This window comes from Thermobia domestica, chromosome 9 (assembly GCF_964235325.1).
Source record: "Thermobia domestica chromosome 9, izTheDome1.hap1.1, whole genome shotgun sequence".
Classification (NCBI taxonomy): domain Eukaryota; kingdom Metazoa; phylum Arthropoda; class Insecta; order Zygentoma; family Lepismatidae; genus Thermobia; species Thermobia domestica.
The window spans coordinates 35,123,189-35,149,021 of record NC_137462.1 but is presented as its reverse complement, the minus strand read 5'-3'; the positions used below and the strand labels follow the sequence as shown (position 1 = coordinate 35,149,021).

Genomic DNA, 25,833 nt, shown 5'->3' with positions numbered 1-25,833 from the left:
CTTACCCTTCTAAATTTACTTTGATATTTTATTGCTTTCTTAGTTTCTTCCTTGGCTTCCTGGACGTATTCAACCGTTTTCAAAACATGTGTCTCTATACGATTGATTATTTCACCCTGAAGCAAACGAAAAAATTAAAATATTATTATTATTAAGATTATTAGTGTAATTTCTAAAATACTTATCCCTTGCATGGTACCTATACGAATGGAATCTCATGCAGAGTGGCAGTGAATAAAAGAATTACATATGGTTTAAGATAGATAGATAGATATAGATATATAGATATCTTCTTCTTGTTCATCTCAACCATAGGTTGGTGGGCAATAATGAAAATTTTAAAACTTTTCCCTCGCTTGGGAGAGCTGTTTTATACTTTGGTAAGGTTTCTTCTTCGTAACTGCACCTAGATATTCTGTCCTTGGTCTTCCTGGTTTTCCTTCTCCCTTTCCCTCTATCAGCACGGTAATCCAATCGGACTGCCGAATAAGATGGCCAAGCATGCTGCTTCTTCTTTTTCCTATTATCTTCATGATCTGTCGTCCTTCATTAGCTTCCTTTAGTACATCTTCATTCCTTTTCCTTTTGCTTCATGATGTGCACAGCATTCTGCGCCAACACCACATTTCAAATGCTTCCAGCTTGGATATTTCAGCTTTTCTCAATGTCCAAGTCTCTGATCCGTAAAGCGCCACGCTCGATATTAGTGTCTTAATAAATCGTTTACGAACGTCCAGCGACACATTTCTTGATGTTAGTAGTCCTCTTTTCCTATTGAATGCTTGTTTAGCCTGTGCTATTTTGGAACTTACGTCTTTTTCACTTCTTTCGTCCGAGGATATTAGACTTCCTAAATAGGGGAACTTCCTAAATAGACTTCCTAAATTCTTCGATTTTTTCTCCATCTAGCCATACGTTTGCCTCTTCCTGTCCTGCTCTTGTGCATATTATCACTTTGGTTTTCTTCTTATTTATCTTCATTTTGCACGTTTTTTTCCAGTTGGTCGTTCAAATTTGAAAGTGCTTCAAGCAAGTCTTCATTGTTCTCCGCTACCAGTGCTATGTCGTCAGCAAACCTTACTGTGCTGAAAAGCTGACCATTTACTTTTACGCCTTTCTCGTTTTTATCCAAGAATTTTTTCATAGCTTCTTCTATATAGACGTTGAACAGGAGAGGTGAAAGTCCACATCCTTGCATCGCTCCTTTACTTATTCTTGCTTCCTTCTGATCTCTTCCTATAACAGCTGTTTGATTCTTATAAAGTTGGTATATTATTCTTCTGTCTCTGTAATCCACTTTCAGATTCTTCAACGCTCTGAACATGATATTCCAATCTATGTTGTCAAAAGCTTTCTCTATATCTACAAATGCTATCAAAATTTGTTTGTTTATTCTGACGTACTGTCCCATGATCAACCGTAGACTCAGTATTGCTTCCTTTTTCCCACTTTTCCTCCTGAATCCAAATTGATCCTCCGATATCCGTTCTTCGATTTTCCCTTTTATTCGCTGTGCGATAATTTTGCACAGTATCTTTGATGCATGGGAAAACAAACTTAACGTTTTATGTTCTTCGCATTTCCGTATGCCTTCTGGATAGGTACCAATATGTTTTTTCTCGAAGTCTCTTGGTATTTTTCCCGAGATGTACATTTCATTAATAAGATTAAATAGTTTCTCCTTTGTTGCTATTCCGAGATTCTTAATAACTTTCCTTGTTATTTGATCTATTCCTGGGGCTTTACCATGTTGCATTCTTTCCAAAGCAATGTCAAATTCGCACTGTAAAATTGATGGTCCTAATTCATTTTTATCGACGTCTTTTTCCTTCTCTATCTCTTCTTTGTTCACTCTGTTTCCTTTGTAGAATCCTACAATGTATTCCTTCCACCTTCTTGTTATCTGTTCCTCTTCTATTAGCGTTGTTCCGTCCTTGTCTATAATAATGTCTATACGTTTCTTTTTTCACCGAACTGTTTTCTAACCTTTCTATATGCCGTTTCTGTATTGCCTTTGACTATATTTTCCTCAATTTCTTTTCACAAGTTGTTTATCCAGTTTTCTCTGGCCTTCTTTACTTCTCTGTTGATGTGACTTCTGCACCTTCTGTATTCCTCTTTTTCGTTTGTTATCTTAAACTGTCTTCTTTTCTGCATCATTTCCAATATTTCTGCTCTTATCCAGGGTTTATATTCGGTTCTAGTTTCTCTTCCTATGTGCTTGTCGGCAGCTTTTGTAATCCCTGCTTTCATGGCTTCCCATTTCGAGTGGATGTTATCACCTTCTAACGCTATCTTAGATGTCTGTTTGTTTGTCACATTTGCAAATTCTTTTTTCATGTTTTCGTCTCTTCTTAGCTTGATTGTGTTTAATCTTTTGTTTGGTGCTTCCACTCGTTTCCTCTTTAGTTGGAGTTTGCTCTTCATCAAAACTAAATTATGGTCTGAGTCAACGTCTGCTCCTGGGTAACTCTTACTGTTCTTCACTTGATTTCTAAATGCTTGTCGGACCAGTATATAGTCTATTTGATATCTTTCTTTGTCTACTGGTCTTGTCCATGTACATCTTCTTCTTAGTGGTTGCTCGAAGAGAGTGTTCGTTACAGTCAGATTATGGCTTTTGGAGAACTCAACTAATCGTGCACCTCACGTATTCCTTTCTCCTAGGCCGAAATACTCAATTATATTCTCTTGTTTGCCTTCGCCGACTATTGCATTCCAGTCACCCATGATAATTAAATTGTTCTGGTCTTCAACTCAATATTTCTTCTATTTGCTCATAGATTTCTTTTACTTCCTCATCTGTGTAGTTTGATGTAGGCATATATACTCGGATTAATGTCATATTTATCGGTTCGGTTGCTATCTTCAACATCACTTTCATTGTATCTCCAGCTGCCTATAACTTTCTGTCCTATCTTCTTATTCAAGACAAAACCGACTTCCGCTGTACCGTTTACAGCTCTTGCGTAAATCATTCTCAAGTCCCCGCTCCACATATTTCCTCCATCAGGCCACCTAACGACGCTGATTACCAAGATAACTATCTTTATGCGTTCCATTTCTTTCTTCAGGTTTTCCAGTATTCCACACTGCAACAGCGATCGCACATTCCAGGTTCCTATCCTGCAGGGGTTTTCGTTTGATGACGACCGAGGAGGTCCTGCTGTGTTTCCCTCCACTGTCGGGGACGACCCTCCGTGAAACAGCAGTGTCGTATTCCCTAATATTACATTCTCTTATTTCTCTTTCCATGTTGTTTTCTACGGACTGAGTAAAGTGGTAGTGTTCCAGGTCCTTCCACCTCGCAGTGAAACAGCCATAGAGGACATCCTGTCCCTGCCTGTTTTTGTCCACATCTGAGCCTTGCTGATGTCAATCATCTTCAGCCTTAGTGTGGTAATGGTAGAGCTGCTGCCCACTACCATAGCATCTCTCTTCGTCTGAGTTCAACCCCTAGAGACCTGTCCGGCATGGGAAGCCCTCTGATAGCGAAGTTGTCTCCGGCATAGCTTTTGGGATGATTAGAGCACGCAAGCCCCTCCAACGCTTTGAGATCGATCAATCATATCGAGTTAAAGAGTTATAGAAAATAATATGTTTGCGGATAAATTCTGATGCGTAGTTTGCGAGAAAAAACAACTTTTAAAGTGCTGGAATGCATGTCTTTCATTGTCAATAATAACTGATACTTTTTATCTTACTGGAGCGTATTATTTATTTATGTATTTATTGTTTATCCCTGTCAGCACCGGGAACGAATGTTTTGTTATTTTCATTGTGTACATGATTTATTTCATTGTTCTTTATGTAAATAAACCGAAATCTATGAATTTGTGCTTTCTCTATTGATAGTTTATCAATGACGGCACCCTCACATTTGTGTGGCCTGGTAACTTATGCTACAAAAAATATTTCTCTGCCCACACAAATGTGAGGGTGGGTGCTGAAAGGGTTATGAAGTAAAATACATTGTTGAGTAGCAGATTGTATCTATCGTTGGTTGATTTCTTCTGATAATGACACAATACTCCTAAACAGTGACGCAATACTCTTAGGAGTGACGCACGTACTACTTCTAATGATGTTCTATTTTCAGGATACTGAAAGTTTGGGAATTTATTAATACAAAGTAATAACAAAAACGATAAAAAACATTTAAAAGTTATTTTCGAAAATAAACATAAAATCACACTGAAAATTATATTTACACAGGGAGGCCATGTGATTAATTTCGACTCAACGCATGAATCTTCCGTTCTTTGTTGAACAGATCAGGAAGTGCACACTAATTTTTATGTACTCCTACCATCATCATTTTAGATTGAAAATATAGATACGAACGCCGCGAAAACTTCAGTTATTTTGAAGTTATGCAGCTTCATTTAGACCAGAATACAAATGGCGGGATACTTGTATCCTTACGCACTCTTAGTACTTCAAAAAGAGTTGTGATGAAGTATGGGTCTTTCGTTTCAGTTCGTTACTTTACTATATGCAGGATTATTCCGGTGACCCTACTGGGCAAGCTGTGGCTCAGAAATCACCATGTCTTTAAAGATAGACACTCTATATTAGTCATTGGGTTCGGTAATGTTCGGAGTACCTCTGCTGTAACTAGAGGAAGGCTTGTATTGTGTGGACGATCATACCGGGTAAGGCTAGTTGTCTACTCTCTACTGCATAGAAGGCGACCGAACGGTAATTGGAGAAAAATGCTAATCTCAGGATTCTGTGTAACGATTTCTGATCCCAGGAGAAGGGGAAAATCCAACCAGAAAAAAGGACTGATCTCCACACAAATGATGATTTGATACGTACCATTGGATCCGGGAGTATCTCGACATCTTCGTGGCGATTGAACGATAGAGGTAGGAAGCGCGGAAATGTTCAATCTCCCAGCCTCACGAGTTTGCCTAAGGTTTCCAGATTTGGGTTGGACTTTCTTGTCAAACTGGGGGATAAGGTAGCTGGTATTTGTATTGGCGGAAGGTGAGCTTGGTTTATAACGTTCGGGCACCATGCCTCAGATCATGGCAGTCCCTGAGTTGAAAATGAATATTTGAATTCTGTTTATTGCAACAGATAGCTAGAGCGATTATCTTGACAAAGGTCGTTAATGCAGTAATTCCGTTAACATCTTCACCGCGTGGCTACCTATATCCCACTATTGAAGGAAAAGTGTACAATATAATACTAGAATGCTAATTTACATATTGCGTCGTTAGATGGTAACAAATATATTCGAACACATGCCATCTACCGGACGAAACTGAAACTTCTAGACGTGATACTCTTTGCTGTCTTTAACGGAGTTTTTAAATTATTACTATCATTGTTAAAAAGAAACCTTGTCGTAGTAGTACTTACCTGATTTTCTACAAGAATAGCCATTTCAACAAACATATCCCTAAGCTCTCGAATCGATTTCTCTAGCTTAATAATTTGTTCGTGTCTTGTCTCGATGTCTGCAAGGGCTTGTCGAGCCTCCTGTGTCTCAAAGATGATCTGCAAATACAAAAGAAGGAAAACTTTAATTTCTATGCACAATAATTAGTTACGAAGTGACCTACGATTTTTACCTCATAATTATTAATGTATATTAATTATAAATATAGTCATTAAGGATGTTCTTATATACAGTATATCAAGAGCCAACTAACTTATTTGAAAGTTGACTATTGCGAAGAAAGTGGAAGTCGTAATGGATTGCAGGTTGGGATGGGAAGTGAATATGATGCCATTTCATAATAACACTAGATCAGTTACAATGGACCTTTGGAGCAATGTTAGATGACAATGAAAGTTGGAACAATCGCTCCATTTTAATAATCGTTTTCGTTTCGTAACAAGTGCGAACTGAGAAAACAGATTGTTCAATGCCCCAACGATATCCATAATAACTGATATGGTGTTCTTATGAAATGGCATTATATCCACTTCCCATTCCTTACTCGCAACCCACTCCAAGTTTTCACGTTTGTGCAATAGTCAACTTTCCAATGTGTCAGCCAGATCTGCACCATCCTGTATTTTGAGAAAACCTATTAGCCACTATCAAGGGCGAGCAGTCTTAGGTGTTACTCTGCGCTTGTAAAGTTCGCCTGTAATAGATTCGAATCTCGCTCCCAGCCAAGGTGCATTGTCTCTTCAACACTCATTTCTTTAACATCATTTATTTCCCATAGTTTCCTTTAGCGTAAAAGGGCTGAGGAGGAATGAAGAGTTATAAATTTGTGGGCTTTCGGTATCTATGGCCACATTAGCCAGTCACGTATGAGGGATGACGTTCCTCGACAATCACACTATACCAGGAAAGGCAAGGAAGGAAGCAGCCTGGAACCTGTATGTTAGGTATATACAGGCCCGTAGCGAGCCCAAAAATTTAGGGGGGCCCGGTTGAAGTTAGGGGGGGCGATCCAATCATAAGATAGTTCATCATCATATTATAGTTCTTTTGCAAGCCTACAGTAGTAGGCCCCGGCGTATGTCCAGCCGAGTCAGCAAAAATTTTTGTGACGTCATAGGTCAAAGGTCAATGACCTTGGCCCGGGGTCAATGACCTAGGGGTACATAGGACCACCCCCTCTAAATTTTGGCAGGGGTACCATGGCCCACCCCCTAAATTTTGGCAGGGGTACATAGGACCACCCCCCTTAAATTTTGGAAATTGCCAAATCTAAAAATTTGGTATGGTAGCCTAGGACCATAGTATGTACCTCTATTAGTATTGGGTGTCTATGTCGTTCCCTTTCATGGGTAAAAAATTGCCAAAAATTCAAATTTCGGGGGTTTTTGACCTAATTTATCCTCTTGGATGAGGTGTTATTACCCTATATGGTTATATGGGTGTATACAGAGGTCCATTCCCTTTCATAAGACATGGGTATATTAATGTACCCCTTGAAATTTTTGGGAGGGGTACCTTGGCCCACCCCTTTAATTTTGGAAATTGCTCATTTTACATATTTGGTATTATACTACAGGACCCTAATATGTATTATGATACATTTGGATGGTCCACTTCGTTCCCTTCTAGGGGTATCAAATTACCAAAATATAAAACGTAAGCAATACGTAGTACCACGTGTTTGGTTTCGACATAAGTTATCCCCTTGGATGAGGTCCTATTACCTTATATGGTTATATGGTCATGTATAGTGGTCCATTATCTATCATAAGACATGGGTACATTTGTGCACCCCTTTAAATTTTTGGGAAGGGTACCTTGGCCCACCCCTTAAATTTTGGAAATTGCCCAATTTAAACATTAGGTATTATACTACAGGACCCTAATATGTATCATGATAAATTTGGGTGGTCCACCTCGTTCCCTTCTAGGGGTACAAAATTGCCAAAAATATAAACGTAAGCAATACGTAGTACCACGTGTTTGGTTTTTGGTCGATTTTATCGCCTTTGATGAGGTGTTATTATCCTATATAGTTATATGGTCATGTATAGGGGTCCATTACCTTTCATAAGATATGGGTATATTTGTGCACTCCTTTAAAAATTTGGGAGGGGTACCTTGGCCCACCCCTTAAATTTTGGAAATTGCCCAATTTAAACATTTGGTATTATAGTACCGGACCCTAACATGTATTATGATAAATTTGGGTGGTCCACCTCGTTCCCTTTTAGGGGTACAAAATTGCCAAAATATAAACGTAAGCAATACGTTGTACCACGTGTTTGGTTTTGACCTAAGTTATCCCCTTGGATGAGATCTACCTTATATGGTTATATGTATAGGGGTCTATTCCCTATCATAAGACATAGGTACATTTGTGCACTCCTTTAAAAATTTGGGAGGGGTACCTTGGCCCACCCCTTCAATTTGGAAATTGCTCATTTTATATATTTGGTATTATAGTACTGGACCCTAATATGTATCATGATAAATTTGGGTGGTCCACCTCGTTCCCTTTTAGGGGTACAAAATTGTCAAATTTTAGTACAACCACGTGTTTGTTTTGGCTCAATTTATCCCCTTGGATGAGGTCCTATTACCTTATATGATTATATGGTTATGTATATTGGTCCATTCCCTATTATAAGACATGGGTATATTGATGCACCCCGGGAGGGGTACTTTGGCCCACCTCTTTATTTTGGAAATTGCCCAATTTAAACATTTGGTATAATAGTATAAGACCCTAATATATATTATGATAAATTTGGGTGGTCCATCTCGTTCCCTTCTAGGGGTACGAAATTGCCAAATTTTAGTACAACCACGTGTTTCGTTTTCACCTAATTTATTCCCTTGGATGAGGTCCTATTACCTAATATGATTATATGGTCATGTATAGGGGTCCATTTTCTATCATAAGACATAGGTACATTGATGCACCCCGGGAGGGGTACCATAGCCAATCCCTTAAATTTTGGAATTTTTTTAATTTAAGCATTCGCTATCATAGTACATGACCTCAATATGTATCATGATAAATTTGGGTGGTCCACCTTGTTCCCTTTCATGAGTAAAAAAATGCCAAAATATAAACATAAGCAATATGTTGTATCACGTGTTTGGTTTTTGGCCCAATTTATCCCGTTTGATGCGGTTCTATTACCGTATATGGTCATATGGTCATGTATATAGGTTCATTTCCTATCATAAGACATGAGTACATTGATGCACCCTTTAAAAATTTGGGAGGGTATCTTGACTCATCCACTCAGTTTTAGAAATTGTTTTAATATAAGCATTTGGTATCTTCGTACAGGTCTTCAATATGTACCACTATAAATTTGGATGGTCCACATCGTTCCCTTTCATGGGTAAAGAACTACCAAAAATCAAATTTCGGAGGTTATTGACCCCTATTTAGCACGTTATATGGTTTATTACCTTTATATGTTTATGTTCTCTTTTAAATTTGGGAACTATAAAATAACATAATTTGGTAAACGTTTTCTAGGACCCATTGGTGTTCCTCTTATGGCCAAATATTCAAAATTTAAAGGTTATTGAACGGCTTTATTATTGAATAACTACAGGATTTATTACTTTTTTCATAAGACACAGGTGTATTTGTGTACCAATCTTAAATTTCGGGAGGGGTGCATTTCTTATTGTCATATCAATAATTGGTAATTGTTCTTAAAATTGGATAGTATTTCATTCATTGGGTAAATCATTATGATCACGTGATCAGTTATTGACCTATGATGGGATTAGGAGTCCAGGACATTGGTACATTTAAACTTTGTAGGATAATTTGAGAATGCGTCATTGGTATTGATTATTACAGCCAAATATAAACGTAAGCAATACGATGTACCACGTGATTGACCTTGATGAGGTAGTGTACAGGGATACATAGCTAACCTTATTGAATCTTATGACTCATAGTCTTAAGGGAATACATGCTACAACACTGGCAAAGTTATTGTTGATGTAATTTGATTGGTTGATCACTATCTTTCGTGCAATCTGATTGGCTGATCACTATCTTTCGTGCAATCTGATTGGTTGCTGATTTTCAAATCTTTGCTGCATTCAGTTTTAAGTTTTGTTTAACATTTAAAAATCTTGGTTTCGTTCAACATTTTGCACTCACTGATAAATATGATCAAAACCGTTTATTTGTTAATCGAATAGTTAAAAACCGGATAAAGTTTGACGGTTAACCGTGAAACGTAAAATTTTTAGTTTGACATTTTTTTGTTTGAAACTTTTTGTTTGAAAATTCTTGCTTTCAAATTTTTGTTTGAATTTTTTGTTTCAAAATTTTGTTTGACATTTTTTTTGACAACTTTTGTTTCAAAATTTTTTTGTTTAAAAATTTTTCGTTTGAAATTTTTGTTTGAAATTTTTCGTTTCCAAATTTTTTCGTTTAAAATTTTTTGTTTAAAATTTTTTGTTTCAAAATTTTTTCGTTTGAAATTTTTTGTTTCAAAATTTTGTTTCAAAGATTTTTGTTCTAAATTTTTGTTTCAAAGTTTGGTTTGACATTTTTAAAAGTTTGTGCACTCATTAGTAAAGAACCGGAACTGTTTAGAGCAAAAACCTTTGACAACATTGTGGTGCAATAGTACACGTCAGAACCTGGGGTTGTACTTGAAATGAAAAAACACAATTCATTGAAATGGATCATTTTATTACACTCCACATACATCCATACCAGATAGTGGTTCTGGATATTGTCGATACAATGTATTTTGAACTTCTTGCACTAGTTTGTCTTTAGCATATAATTTTAATTCCAATTGAAGTCTTTTAAGATCTAATGCAATATCAATTGGTGGAAACTCAATGTCCATTTGATCACAAATAAACTGTTTATCAATACAGGTATGCACCCACGAACGATGTTGACAACCATCACAATATCTAGATACATGTTGTACAATATGCATAACACATTTTTCAAAATAGTACTTTTTCAGGAATATACTAGTTTTGTTGCACACTTCCACTGCATGTTTCACACACTGAAATACGCTGATGAATTTGTTCCATTCAGTTTGTGTTAGATACACCATATTGCGAGGGACATGGAATGTACTCTTTTTACGTAACAGCACCATCTTCTCTTCGAGGACTGTACGCAGCACCACTTCATGATTTGAGCCTAATGATTTGACTATGGTCACATTTAGCTCATCATGAAAATAATCGTTCATTTGGTCGATTCGTGAACATAATATTTGCCATTCTTCACAGGTCAGTTGTACACCAAATTGTTCTGCTTTGCCCAATCGAATCACAGGTTCAAATGTTCTAGCACTGATACCAATCATCACATGTTTTGTTTGAAATATATTTATTGGATAATAGCTTGCGAAGATGAACTCTTTATCGTTAGAAGTACACATCTTTCCTCCTGAAAAGCACTTGCTCAAATGATTTCATGAGCTGACACTGTATTTGCTGGTTTATAGTTATTGCTGACGTCATTGGTAAGGAATGTGCTGACGTTTGAATTCATGGTTTCATCACAGTTGCTGACGTCATGCTGACCAACCAAATTCATACAACTATGTCTGACGTTTGAATTCATGATTTCATCACAATTGCTGATGTGTACTAAATTCAAGTTGATGACTTCGACCCAAGAATCCTTTGTAACATAAAGATACAGATCCAGTATTTAAGAAACGCAGCAGTTCTTCTTGTTTTGATGCTTCCATGGGTAAATATCTTGCTGGTAAAATTATATTCTTATCATTTTCAAGCTTCACTACGATTCTTAATCCAAACTTTGTAGGGATCATTTGGCTAGCTAAGATTCTATAAGGTACATTCTGTTGTAAATTAGTAATCTTGGTAAATGATTTCATCACATCACGTGTGTTTAGAAACTGCAGACAAGTAGCCATGATGACGTTATCATGAATACTAACTCCAACGATACTTATATATGATGCAAAACTGATGACGTTGCATTATCATGTTCTGACGTGCACCACAACGTTGCCAGATGTTTTTGTTCTAAACAGTTCCGGCTAGTGCATACCTGTATTGATAAACAGTTTATTTGTGATCAAATGGACATTGAGTTTCCACCAATTGATATTGCATTAGACCTTAAAAGACTTCAATTGGAATTAAAATTATATGCTAAAGACAAACTAGTGCAAGAAGTTCAAAATACATTGTATCGACAATATCCAGAACCACTATCTGGTATGGATGTATGTGTAGTGTAATAAAATGATCCATTTCAATGAATTGTGTTTTTTCATTTCAAGTACAACCCCAGGTTCTGACGTGTACTATTGCACCACAATGTTGTCAAAGGTTTTTGCTCTAAACAGTTCCGGTTCTTTACTAATGAGTGCACAAACTTTTAAAAAATGTCAAACCAAACTTTGAAACAAAAATTTAGAACAAAAATCTTTGAAACAAAATTTTGAAACAAAAAATTTCAAACGAAAAAATTTTGAAACGAAAAATTTCAAACAAAAATTTCAAACGAAAAATTTTTAAACAAAAAAAATTTTGAAACAAAAGTTGTCAAAAAAAATGTCAAACAAAATTTTGAAACAAAAAATTCAAACAAAAATTTGAAAGCAAGAATTTTCAAACAAAAAGTTTCAAACAAAAAAATGTCAAACTAAAAATTTTACGTTTCACGGTTAACCGTCAAACTTTATCCGGTTTTTAACTATTCGATTAACAAATAAACGGTTTTGATCATATTTATCAGTGAGTGCAAAATGTTGAACGAAACCAAGATTTTTAAATGTTAAACAAAACTTAAAACTGAATGCAGCAAAGATTTGAAAATCAGCAACCAATCAGATTGCACGAAAGATAGTGATCAGCCAATCAGATTGCACGAAAGATAGTGATCAACCAATCAAATTACATCAACAATAACTTTGCCAGTGTTGTAGCATGTATTCCCTTAAGACTATGAGTCATAAGATTCAATAAGGTTAGCTATGTATCCCTGTACACTACCTCATCAAGGTCAATCACGTGGTACATCGTATTGCTTACGTTTATATTTGGATGTAATAATCAATACCAATGACGCATTCTCAAATTATCCTACAAAGTTTAAATGTACCAATGTCCTGGACTCCTAATCCCATCATAGGTCAATAACTGATCACGTGATCATAATGATTTACCCAATGAATGAAATACTATCCAATTTTAAGAACAATTACCAATTATTGATATGACAATAAGAAATGCACCCCTCCCGAAATTTAAGATTGGTACACAAATACACCTGTGTCTTATGAAAAAAGTAATAAATCCTGTAGTTATTCAATAATAAAGCCGTTCAATAACCTTTAAATTTTGAATATTTGGCCATAAGAGGAACACCAATGGGTCCTAGAAAACGTTTACCAAATTATGTTATTTTATAGTTCCCAAATTTAAAAGAGAACATAAACATATAAAGGTAATAAACCATATAACGTGCTAAATAGGGGTCAATAACCTCCGAAATTTGATTTTTGGTAGTTCTTTACCCATGAAAGGGAACGATGTGGACCATCCAAATTTATAGTGGTACATATTGAAGACCTGTACGAAGATACCAAATGCTTATATTAAAACAATTTCTAAAACTGAGTGGATGAGTCAAGATACCCTCCCAAATTTTTAAAGGGTGCATCAATGTACTTATGTCTTATGATAGGAAATGAACCTATATACATGACCATATGACCATATACGGTAATAGAACCGCATCAAACAGGATAAATTGGGCCAAAAACCAAACACGTGATACAACATATTGCTTATGTTTATATTTTGGCATTTTTTTACTCATGAAAGGGAACAAGGTGGACCACCCAAATTTATCATGATACATATTGAGGTCATGTACTATGATAGCGAATGCTTAAATTAAAAAAAATCCAAAATTTAAGGGATTGGCTATGGTACCCCTCCCGGGGTGCATCAATGTACCTATGTCTTATGATAGAAAATGGACCCCTATACATGACCATATAATCATATTAGGTAATAGGACCTCATCCAAGGGAATAAATTAGGTGAAAACGAAACACGTGGTTGTACTAAAATTTGGCAATTTCGTACCCCTAGAAGGGAACGAGATGGACCACCCAAATTTATCATAATATATATTAGGGTCTTATACTATTATACCAAATGTTTAAATTGGGCAATTTCCAAAATAAAGAGGTGGGCCAAAGTACCCCTCCCGGGGTGCATCAATATACCCATGTCTTATAATAGGGAATGGACCAATATACATAACCATATAATCATATAAGGTAATAGGACCTCATCCAAGGGGATAAATTGAGCCAAAACAAACACGTGGTTGTACTAAAATTTGACAATTTTGTACCCCTAAAAGGGAACGAGGTGGACCACCCAAATTTATCATGATACATATTAGGGTCCAGTACTATAATACCAAATATATAAAATGAGCAATTTCCAAATTGAAGGGGTGGGCCAAGGTACCCCTCCCAAATTTTTAAAGGAGTGCACAAATGTACCTATGTCTTATGATAGGGAATAGACCCCTATACATATAACCATATAAGGTAGATCTCATCCAAGGGGATAACTTAGGTCAAAACCAAACACGTGGTACAACGTATTGCTTACGTTTATATTTTGGCAATTTTGTACCCCTAAAAGGGAACGAGGTGGACCACCCAAATTTATCATAATACATGTTAGGGTCCGGTACTATAATACCAAATGTTTAAATTGGGCAATTTCCAAAATTTAAGGGGTGGGCCAAGGTACCCCTCCCAAATTTTTAAAGGAGTGCACAAATATACCCATATCTTATGAAAGGTAATGGACCCCTATACATGACCATATAACTATATAGGATAATAACACCTCATCAAAGGCGATAAAATCGACCAAAAACCAAACACGTGGTACTACGTATTGCTTACGTTTATATTTTTGGCAATTTTGTACCCCTAGAAGGGAACGAGGTGGACCACCCAAATTTATCATGATACATATTAGGGTCCTGTAGTATAATACCTAATGTTTAAATTGGGCAATTTCCAAAATTTAAGGGGTGGGCCAAGGTACCCTTCCCAAAAATTTAAAGGGGTGCACAAATGTACCCATGTCTTATGATAGATAATGGACCACTATACATGACCATATAACCATATAAGGTAATAGGACCTCATCCAAGGGGATAACTTATGTCGAATCCAAACACGTGGTACTACGTATTGCTTACGTTTTATATTTTGGTAATTTGATACCCCTAGAAGGGAACGAAGTGGACCATCCAAATGTATCATAATACATATTAGGGTCCTGTAGTATAATACCAAATATGTAAAATGAGCAATTTCCAAAATTTAAGGGGTGGGCAAAAGTACCCCTCCCAAATTTTTAAAGGAGTGCACAAATATACCCATATCTTGTGAAAGGTAATGGACCCCTATACATAACCATATAACTATATAGGATAATAACACCTCATCAAAGGGGATAAAATCGACCAAAAACCAAACACGTGGTACTACGTATTGCTTACGTTTATATTTTGGCAATTTTGTACCCCTAGAAGGGAACGAGGTGGACCACCCAAATTTATCATAATACATATTAGGGTCCTGTACTATAATACCCAATGTTGAAATTGGTCAATTTCCAAAATTTAAGGGGTGGGCCAAGGTACCCCTCCCAAATTTTTCAAGGGGTGCATTAATATACCCATGTCTTATGATAGGTAATGGACCCCTATACATGACCATATAACTATATAGGATAATAACACCTCATCAAAGGGGATAAATTAGGTCAAAACCAAACACGTGGTACTACGTATTGCTTACGTTTATATTTTGGCAATTTGGTACCCCTAAAAGGGAACGAGGTGGACCATCCAAATTTATCATAATACATATTAGGGTCCTATACTATAATACCAAATGTTTAAATTGGACAATTTCCAAAATTTAAGGGGTGGGCCAAGGTACCCCTCCCAAATTTTTCAAGGGGTACATTAATATACCCATGTCTTATGAAAGGGAATGGACCCCTGTATACACCCATATAACCATATAGGGTAATAACACCTCATCCAAGAGGATAAATTAGGTCAAAAACCCCCGAAATTTGAATTTTTGGCAATTTTTTACCCATGAAAGGGAACGACATAGACACCCAATACTAATAGAGGTACATACTATGGTCCTAGGCTACCATACCAAATTTTTAGATTTGGCAATTTCCAAAATTTAAGGGGGGTGGTCCTATGTACCCCTGCCAAAATTTAGGGGGTGGGCCATGGTACCCCTGCCAAAATTTAGAGGGGGTGGTCCTATGTACCCCTAGGTCATTGACCCCGGGCCAAGGTCATTGACCTTTGACCTATGACGTCACAAAAATTTTTGCTGACTCGGCTGGACATACGCCGGGGCCTACTACTCCTACTGTAAAACTTTTAGGAGGCCAGCAAAAATTTAGGGGGATCCGGCCCCCCTAGACCCCTCCTGGATACGGGCCTGGGTATATATCATTCCGGCATTTGCCTGGTGTGAAAATGAGGAAAACCCAGGAAAACCTCACTCAGAATGGTTGGCCTGAAAAAGCTTTTACAATTTTTCAAACGACTGTCCCCTCCCCACCAGGGCGTCAAACTAAAAAAATAAAGCAATATATGAAGGTAACTAAGGAAGATGTGTCGCTTTTTGTGGAGGTCTGTGTTCCATTTGCCTCGCACCGTGAGCTGAATGCGAATGTAGATAAGACGAAGGTCAGTTGTTGGTGTGGGTATATCCAACATACTACCTGGTTGTGAAAGTTGAGTTACACCGTAAACTTCCGTAAGGACAGAGTGAACATGGGACCTCCTCAGAGCGTTATAAGAGCATGTATGCTGTACGAGTTCAAACTGGAGTCAAACGCCGCTGCAGCAGAGTGAAAGATATGCTAGCCCTTTGGTGAGGGTGTCGTGACTACGCGGACAGTGTAGTGGTAGTTTAACAAGTTTAAGGACGGTGATGAAACACTCGAGGATGCACCACGTGCCGAAAAACCAACACATGTACGAAATGAAGATATTCTGGTAGGAATTCAGGTGAACAGTGGCCAGACAGGAACTGGAACTACAATTCAGTGTGAGTGGAGAAACCATTCGGCAGCACCTCCATCAACTTGGGAAGCACTACAAGCTGGGTCGATAGGTCCCACATGATTTGACTCCGATCCAGAAGGCAACGCGAGCAGACACCCATGTTTCTTTGGTGTCTCGTCTGACGAAGGAGCCATTTCTAGACAGGGTGTTGACATGTGATGAGAAGTGGGTCCTGAACGAAGCTCCACGGCGCCGTCATCATTGGTTAGCATCCCATGAACCGGTTCTGAAACAGCCGAAACCAGCACTGCACCAGAAGGTCCTCCTGTGTGTTTGGTGGACTGCTTGCGGCATTGTGCATCGGGAACTGCCACAAGCTGGTCAAAGTATCAACGCAGCTGTTGAGCTGTGTTTAAGAAAAAACTCAAAACTCTGAAGCCAGCACTTCTGAATCGTAAAGGGGTCCTCCTGTTATAGGACAACATAAAGCCCCACGTGGCTAGAATGACCCGGGATACCATTCTACGCCTTGGATGGGAACCATCAGCCTATTGCATCCGCTATACTTCCCGGACATTGCACCGTCCGATTATCAACTGTTCCATTCCTTGGACAATCACCTTAGAGGACTCCAGGTCAAATTCCCGGTAAAGGTGCAGAATGCACTTGATACTTCCTTTGCTTCACGGTCCAGCAAGTTCTACCGCGATGGAATCCATGGTCTTCCAGAACGTTAGCAGAAGGTCGTCGATGCTGATGGGGACTATTTTTGATCTTCCAGTTATGTCTTATGTGACTTATCGATGTTCGAAGGTGGTGGTTGATAAAGCGACAGAACTTTCTTGGTTACCTTTATATTATTTTGAATATTAACTTTGGTAATTTTTTTCATTTTTGCAAATATTTTTGCAAAAGATAATATCAGGTTTGTGTAATATTTTAACTGATCCACCTAAATTTTTGTTTTTTAAATAAATCCATTCTTTTCTATTACCTTAAAACATCCCTGGTTATACTAGATTTATTTCTATTTAAGTTTTCTTATGTATTTATTACTTGTGAACTCATAAATTCACTAATGAATTTTATCTTGTAATAAAGAAAATAACATTAGGAATAAATACTTACATCACCCACAAAGATTGCAGGGTTTCCTTTTTCTAACATTTCTTCGAGTTCTTCATCCGTTGTTTCCTTTTTCGCTGCAAAGGAATATAAAATATTTCAATATGTGCCTTAGAATAATAACTGCTTAATTAACAGATTGTATCAGCTATAGTATAGTAATCATGCGATTATAAGCTATAATAATACTGCATAGATTAGTTTATCTTATAAAGAAATTTCGAAAATTATTTTCAAAATCTCACAACAGTTCATGGCTATTGAAATGACAGCATTAGGAGTGAAACTCATATTTTCAAAATAAAAGTCGATATTGAATAAAATATATGATATTCATATTTTTCATTGTATATAATATATGATATTCATATGCCCATTTTTATTACACGAATTTTGGGCTAGGCAAATATTTTGAAGTTAAAATAATATATATACATGTAAATGGAGAGGTGGCCAGCAAAATTCATATTATGTTTTTTCTACGAGAGTGTGCTCTAAACAGAAACTCAAGTTCTGTATATTAAAAAATGTAAGTTGTGCATCTAACTCTGAACTCCTTGAAGTTGTGTTAATGTAAGGTATATTGATACCTGTGAGTTCGAGATTACAAGATGGCGTAAATGGTCGTGTATTGTATGAGTTTTAGCAATTTTACAATTTTTGATTGTTTATTTATTTATATTTTTATCATAATTCATTGCATCATAAATCAATTTTAACATAATAATAAAAAAAAGATACTATTGTATGTAACCACGAATTACATGAAACAAAGGAAATTTATATTTCAAAAACAAGAAAAAAGAAGTTTCTAGAAGATTGAAAACTTTTTTTTTTTTTTTTTTTTTTTTTTTTTGCAAACAAGAACAGGATGAAAAATTTTACTAGCATTATCTACGTATTACAACTACATCTTTTAAAAAAATAAAAATTAAATTAACTATTAATAAGTAACTTGTGGAGCCGACATGGATTTATATCCGCAACTTTAAATAACACCTTTATAGGTCTCAAACTTGAACTTAATTGATACCTATAATGAGTTGTCGTCGTATTCTTTCTTTGCATTTGTCTCTGTAGTCAGCTTGCACTGTGTTATATTCTGTAAGAGCGTCTACAAATGACCTTGAAAGGATTATGTGTTGCGTCTTCCGAATTCTGTATTCTGCAGAGACATTGCCCTGTTCCTCTTCCTTTTTTATATTCGCTTCCATAGCTGCAAGAAATTGGATCAAATGTTAGCCTTAGTTTTTTTTATATATATATATATAACTAGCTATAAATTAATTTCTTAGTTTTTTATAATAAATAGTATTTTTTTAAAAAAGAAGTATAGTATGAGTAATATAGAAGTACTTAAACATATTAAGTAGGGTCTGGAGTTTTGAAAAATGCATATGCGCATATGCAAATTCATATCTTGAAGGTTAGTGCACATTCTAAGGTGTACACATAGTTTTAAATATATTTCAGGTTACAAATAATTTTTATACTCTTAATATCTTGAATGAGAAGTTTCGTTTGTATTGAACATCCTTTAAGAAAATATTTTTCTCGGGTCCTAAACTCAGAACTACTAGTCTTGTAATATTAAAGTAAAAATTTTCAAATTCAACTATTGTACAATTGTATACATCATGAAATCATGACAAATTACAGGTATTAGCATTAGTATTTAGAAATGACATTTATTTTAAAATTTCTACTCCATGATTTTTCACAATTTCTAAATAACATATTATAAGACTTGGTTTGAGAAATAGTCACCTGGAGTACTCTTGTCTAGCATTAGAAAATAATACTGTCTATGAAGATAGTAGTTTCATATATGCTCATTTTAGACAATTGTTGAATCATGGGGGCGCTGTGGCTCAGTGGTAGAGCGTTCACCTCCGGTGCTTGGGGTCCCTGGTTCGATCCCAACTCGGGCCGTGTTGACTTTGTGGTGAACAAACACCCTGCTCGTGGGTTTTCTCGGGGTTCTCCCGTTTCTTCCCACTTTCTTCATTCCACCATTTCATTCATTTCTCATAATCACCGTCTCCTTTAGTCTAACCGGCATAAACGAGGGACACATATATATATGTATGTGTGTGTGTGTGTTTTCATTAGGAGATAGGTAACAGGATTTATTTATTGATTGATGTGTTTAGCTGGGTATAAAAAAACAAGAAAAATGCAACAAGCAATAAAGTGCTGGAAAGGTTTTTTTTTTTTTTTTTTAGTTTAGTTTATGGTAATAGTTCAGAGAAGAAATGCACGAAAATGGTGGGAATTACTCATATACTTGAAGTTGGTAAAGTTTTCTGTGAGATATGGCCTTATAAAAAAGACCTGAATAGTAAGGGTATCATGTTGAATTTGGTTTTGAGCAAACAACATTTCCTTCGATATAATCCTCCAAAGTGACACGACAATGACAACAAAATCAGTTTGAGAATGGCCACGAGCCCTAAGACTAACCTGACAGTTACGCACAATATCCTTTGTTCTGACATTTTAAAAAAAAGGAAAGAATGCCCGTCGTGTGAAGAAGGGAGTTCACTTATGTATGCAGTAAAGATAAACAAACCAGAAAAATTATATTTTATTAAGGTCTGAAATTACTAAAAGAAATAAGAAAAGTTTTATTTGTGTAATCTTTAAAATAACAAAAACTTTTACGTGCTGCTTGTGCTAAAGCGTTATTCGACCAATAATGCCAAAATGCTTTCCTGAGACATGCCGTAGTTACTAAACAATCAAGTCCTGTCATATGCATTTCTAAATATAATCCTTGCAGCGTCAGTAATGTAAATAAGGTTCAATAGTTTTAACATCATCAGTAAATAAATAAAACAAATAATTAAAAAGTGTAATTTATTAGTGTCACATTCATTTTCAACTTATTTTTATTCCTTTTTTCAGAAAAAAATATATTTAACGGTATTATGTCCTCTATATATTCTTCTGCCGTTGGATTTATTGTAAGCTGTCGATTGGATACGAACTGGTCATATTTTCCTCTTTTGACGCTGTAACATTTCTCAAGTACAGTAGAACTCCTCTAGTCCGTCACCTTTGGGACGACTGGGGGGTATGGTTGGAACGCAAAAAGGTCGGATTATCAGAAAATACAGAAAAATACGAATTTACAGTAAAATAAACAATCTCTGAACTCAAAAGTGACTCTATTGTTCTCTACAGTAAAAACATAGCAAAAAGAACGACACGAAAGCTGTTAATATTATTGTAAAGAGCCATGAATACTGTATGTACAGTGCGGATAAGCGTTATGTCGCGACAGTAAACAACAATGTGCCTTGTGATTCACCGATGAGTCGGGACAAGTTTGCCTCGAGGACGGTCGGATTAACCGGAGTGGCGGACCAGCTAAGGGCGGATGAGAGGGGTTCTACTGTATTATGAGGTTATATAAGCTTATAGTGATCTCTTACAAAGAAGATACAACAGAGTTCTGTAACAATCAAAAGTGCAAACAAAAAAAAAAAAGTCTTTCAAATTCGTTGGTACTGCAGTATCGCTCGTAAATTCTAAACATACACTTATAAAAGTTCGTGAAAAACATACCTTTAAGACGCACACGAATTTTCTCTCCAAGACTTTTAACATCTTCCATGCGTTGTTCCAATTCTACTTTCAACTCTGAAAAATAAAACGCATAAATGCAATATTTTAAAATAACCAATGTTTCAACGAACTATTTGTCTTATGCGTTCTTCCAGGCATATATTAAGTTAATTAGCAAACTAAATTCTATTCGAAATTTAGAAACTACAAGAATTTTGTGCAAAGCCATTCTTTGGAACATTTCGGGAAACAAAAATTGGTGTTCTTGACATACAAGTTACGATGTAATAAAACTATTTCAAGTATTTAGTATATTAATGCAACGAATAGAAAAAAAAGTTCTTGTCAGTAGTTTGTATCTAACCATTCTTACATAGAGTAGAGTATCTAATAGACAAACCCGAGAGCAACATTGTTCACAGTATTTACTCAAACAGAAACATTCTCAACAGATCCAACTGTTAACAACAATATATTTAATTCATTAAGTTCGAAGCTCATTACGGGAAATTATTCATGAGTCATCAAAATTAATTACAATAGTCTCGACTATCCAGCTCGTGACTATCCGACCTAGTTCCAGGAAAGAAGAGAAAGAAAAAACTGTAATAAAATCAGGAAATTTTTTTAGAATGATCTACTCGACTTGTTACATCTTCATAAAATCGTTATTCTGCCAAAGAAAAGGAGTCATACCAGGGAAATTCAAATAATGATAATAATAATAATAATAATAATAATAATAATAATAATAATAATAATAATAATAATAATAATAATAATAATAATAATAATAATAATAATAATAATACTGTTTGGTATCAATGACATACACTCGCAGATACAGAACTTTTATTATACACATTAGAAAGGTACAAATACCACCAATATATCCACCTGTCAAATAGAGGCACTTGTCATAACGTTTTTACAAGATTTGAAATTCCTTATGCAAAAAAAAAAAAAAAAAAAAAAACTGCCTGGAAATGAAGCCATTCGCTAATAGCATCGTGAAGCGCATTGTCATTGTCGAAGTGGTGTGAAGCAAGCCGCTATTTTATGTGTCTGAAGAGTCAGTCGGTGTCAAGTCTGGGCTATAGGGAGGATGATAAAAACATCCCACTGGAATTGCTTCAAACGTTTTTGAGGCCATATTTAAACATGCGTCACCATTTCCGTACGACACCTTTACTCATCATCACGTTTAGTCCGTAAACACCACACAGTTCGCGACGAATCGCAGCTGCCGAAAGTTTTTTTCGTACTCAGAAATCGGATTACCGCATGCACTTCACATTTGGCAACTTTTTCTATTGAATTTTCAATTGTTATAGCGGACGCGGGAACTGCAACACAATTTTCTCCTCCCATTGCTCAGTTTCTACTGAACTACTGTACACTGACGTCGCTTTTCCAAGCCATTTCTCGCGAATGCTCAAACGTAGTATTTTTTAAATTGTCCTCGTACATCAAGGACTTTTCCAAAAACTTAAAACTTTATATGTTTTAACTCTTTTAGGTCTACTTTTTCTTAGATTTAAGTAATCATTTATCGATGAACAGTAAAACAAATTTAAATCGTTTAAGTAGGTATGCGCACGAGACGAGTCGAGAGAGGATTTCCCTGACAAAATTCGAGTTAAGACACAGCTCTTCCAATAGAGAAATATACATTTTTCGAGTCGAGACATCACTTTTACAGCACATTTTCGAGACGAGACAGCTACAAATCTTGTCTCGTGCGCATCTCTAATTTTAAGAATGCGGAATATGTTTTACGTTGGTGTTTTGTGTACTTTAAAATTGTGTGTAAGTACAGTGTTAAGTTAGATGTTATAAAGTTAAATTATAAGTTATACATTAAGGAATTAACCCCTTTTGGACGAGTGTCACGAATTCGCGACGTACTATTAATTCGTGCTTCTGCGACTCGGTGTAGTAGTGGCCGCAGATGCCAATTGCAACGAATTCCCGACGTAACCACTAAACTCATTCTTGCTTACTCTGACATCTATTGACGATTGTGCCTACTTCTGTGAGGGTGAGGATTTTGGCTGCAATAGAGCAACGTGTTCGTGCGTTTTTGCTGGTTTCATGAATAGTAAACATTGAAATGGTAGAAGAAATCTATTTAAATAACAAGTGGTAGAATCTTAAAAAATCTTATTTGAATAACAAACATTGAAATCTTGGGAGAAACCCTATTTGAATAACAAATATTGGTACAAATAACAATACAATGAAACATTTTTACGTAAATTTATGAGGAATGATAATTAATTATTCTTACTTTCATCTGGCCTGGGTGACGATAATATTGAGCTTTGTAATTTTCTCATATAGAGGGTGTTCTCTTTTATGTTTTCCAGCCATCCTCTAACCTGTTCCACCTAGAATAATGAGAATAAACTATGAATATATATCTATTCAATTTCAATTTAGAAATTAAATTCATTTTTCAGCGTACATTGCAACTGAACTTAATATCTTAGCCTACTTTTAACAGTTGAAAATTTGATTGAAAGGCAACTTTTTCACTTTCTAACTTAAGAATGGAAATTCACATAAGCTTGTTCCTTTTTCAGAAATAGCATACAAAACCATAACGAAAATGGTCATATACACACAGTCTATGTTATGAATAAAAATACATTCGAGTTGCATGTTTCCTGTAGGAAGTATCTGATAGCGAGGAAGTTTATGTAGGGATCTATGGCACGTGTACAAAGGTAGTGGGGGCGGAACGTGATATTCAATGCTAAACTGAATGCAAAACACCTAAAAACAAACACTTTAGGCAATTCAAGATCAGGACCACCTTGAGGACAACAAAAAATGTTACCATTGTTAATGAATTATTCTCACAATGAGCTCACTAAAATAATTGCGTCAAAGTTCTCGTGAAAAACAAGTTACACAATTGGCACCATTCTGAAGAAAGATTTCCCTTTTAGGTCATGACAGCCACATTACGTTCAGCTATTATATCCTGATTACTGTGACATGAGGATGTAATTTGCTAAAAGGTTTGACGACAATGGCACGATAATTGACCAGAACTATTTGAAACTTTGTGAGACAGAGCCGTGTAACAGAGACAGTGTTACACGTTGAGAGTTTGTAAATAAACTTAACAGTCATTATTGGGCAGATAAAGATCCTCACATCTGTGTTGAAAAGTGCATGAAGGTATGAAATAACAGTGTGGTGTGGTATCACGTCGTCCTTTATGATTTAGCCCTGCTTTTTGGTTTAGCAATGAATGTTGACAACTATCTAGAAATATTGCAAAATCAGTAATTTCTCAGTGGACAACACTGTATGTATAACTTGACACCCTGATATTTTAGGGACGGTCGATGGTGTATGTGTATCGGTGAAAACCACGAATCTCCAATATACTCAATAGTGTTCTGCACAAAACTTCGTAGACAACATTTGCGAATGTATGAGCTGCACTGAAATTGACGCATGTAAGTTCCCTATACATCGGTAAGTGATAACTTCATTAAGATCCGCAAATGCGAGTCCTTTTCAAAAGGTTAGCAAATCTGCGTTTGTCGATCGCAGATTTCACTGATATCGATAAGTACGAGCAGTGGCGTATTTAGGGGGCTTCCGGGCTTAATACCCCCCGAAATTTTATTTACTATATTAAAGTAAATGAAATATCTTGAAGAATTTTCACATTTCCAGAACTAAAGTTAGCAAAGCCCCCCTGTAACAAAATCGTAAATACGCCAATGAGTACCGTAAATGTTTGAGGTTGGCGAATATGAGTTCGAATTAGTGCGAGTTCAGTTGACAGAGACTACTTCAGCGTCTGTTAAATATGGCAATATTATTTCTACAACATGACGCCATTTACTCAGAGTTTCCTTGAGATTGGCGAGTGCGAGTTTCATTGACCAGCTGTATGCTGAATGGGAATGCTTCTATTGAAGTCGGTAGTTCTTTGATGTCGGGAGTGTGAGTTCCACTAACTGGTGAGTTCAGTAGTAAATTTGCGGTAGTAGAATGAAGATTATGCAAAATGGATACCGATACGAGTATATCTTCTTTGGACTATTTTGCTACAGAACCCCATAGCATAGGAATGGATTGATGAATGTGTAGCACTATGTAACGTTTTATACATGAGGTTCGTAACTATCGCAGTAATTATTCTTTTAATCTTCACAATTTAACCGTATATTTTTCATATTATCAACACACCAATTGTAGTTTTATTGAATTATTTGTGACAGGCACAAAATATTTATTTCGGGCTGTGGTAGCTCAGTAACAGAGCACTCATCTCTGGTGCGTAAATTACATGGTTCAAATCAGTGTTCGAAGTGGAAAAAAAGCAGAGGCGGTATGTTTTATTATGATTTTGACTCAACATACCGGCTATTTAAATATTGTCTTGATCACTGAAAAACCAGAGACGGTATGTCCTCATTACTGAAAAGCCAGAGGCCGAACGTCTCACTTCGACCACTGGTTCAAATCCAGCATAGTTTGTGGTGGACAAACGCCGTGTACGTGGATTTTCTCGTAATTCTCCCATTCCCTCTTATTTTCTTCATTAAAACGTTTAGTTCATAATTATCAGCACCGTCTTCCTTAGCCTCGGGGCATAATC

General features: G+C 36.2%; 2 protein-coding genes across 3 annotated transcripts in view; both read right to left on the bottom strand.

Moving 5' to 3' along the window:
* LOC145694555 (phosphoenolpyruvate phosphomutase-like) overlaps positions 1 to 25,833 on the bottom strand; it is a 300,696-nt gene that overhangs the window by 139,068 nt on the left and 135,795 nt on the right. The gene's annotated exons all lie outside the window — the stretch shown is intronic.
* LOC145694552 (syntaxin-1A-like) overlaps positions 1 to 25,833 on the bottom strand; it is a 97,867-nt gene that overhangs the window by 6,406 nt on the left and 65,628 nt on the right. For both annotated transcript variants that reach the window (XM_081770874.1, XM_081770873.1), the window contains exons 3-8: positions 23,497 to 23,596; positions 21,207 to 21,281; positions 18,670 to 18,852; positions 17,640 to 17,713; positions 5,371 to 5,508; positions 6 to 116 (exon numbers count right to left, since the gene is read on the bottom strand). In XM_081770874.1, the coding sequence (XP_081627000.1) occupies positions 6 to 116; positions 5,371 to 5,508; positions 17,640 to 17,713; positions 18,670 to 18,852; positions 21,207 to 21,281; positions 23,497 to 23,596 (681 nt within the window). The remainder of the gene's footprint in view (positions 1 to 5; positions 117 to 5,370; positions 5,509 to 17,639; positions 17,714 to 18,669; positions 18,853 to 21,206; positions 21,282 to 23,496; positions 23,597 to 25,833) is intronic.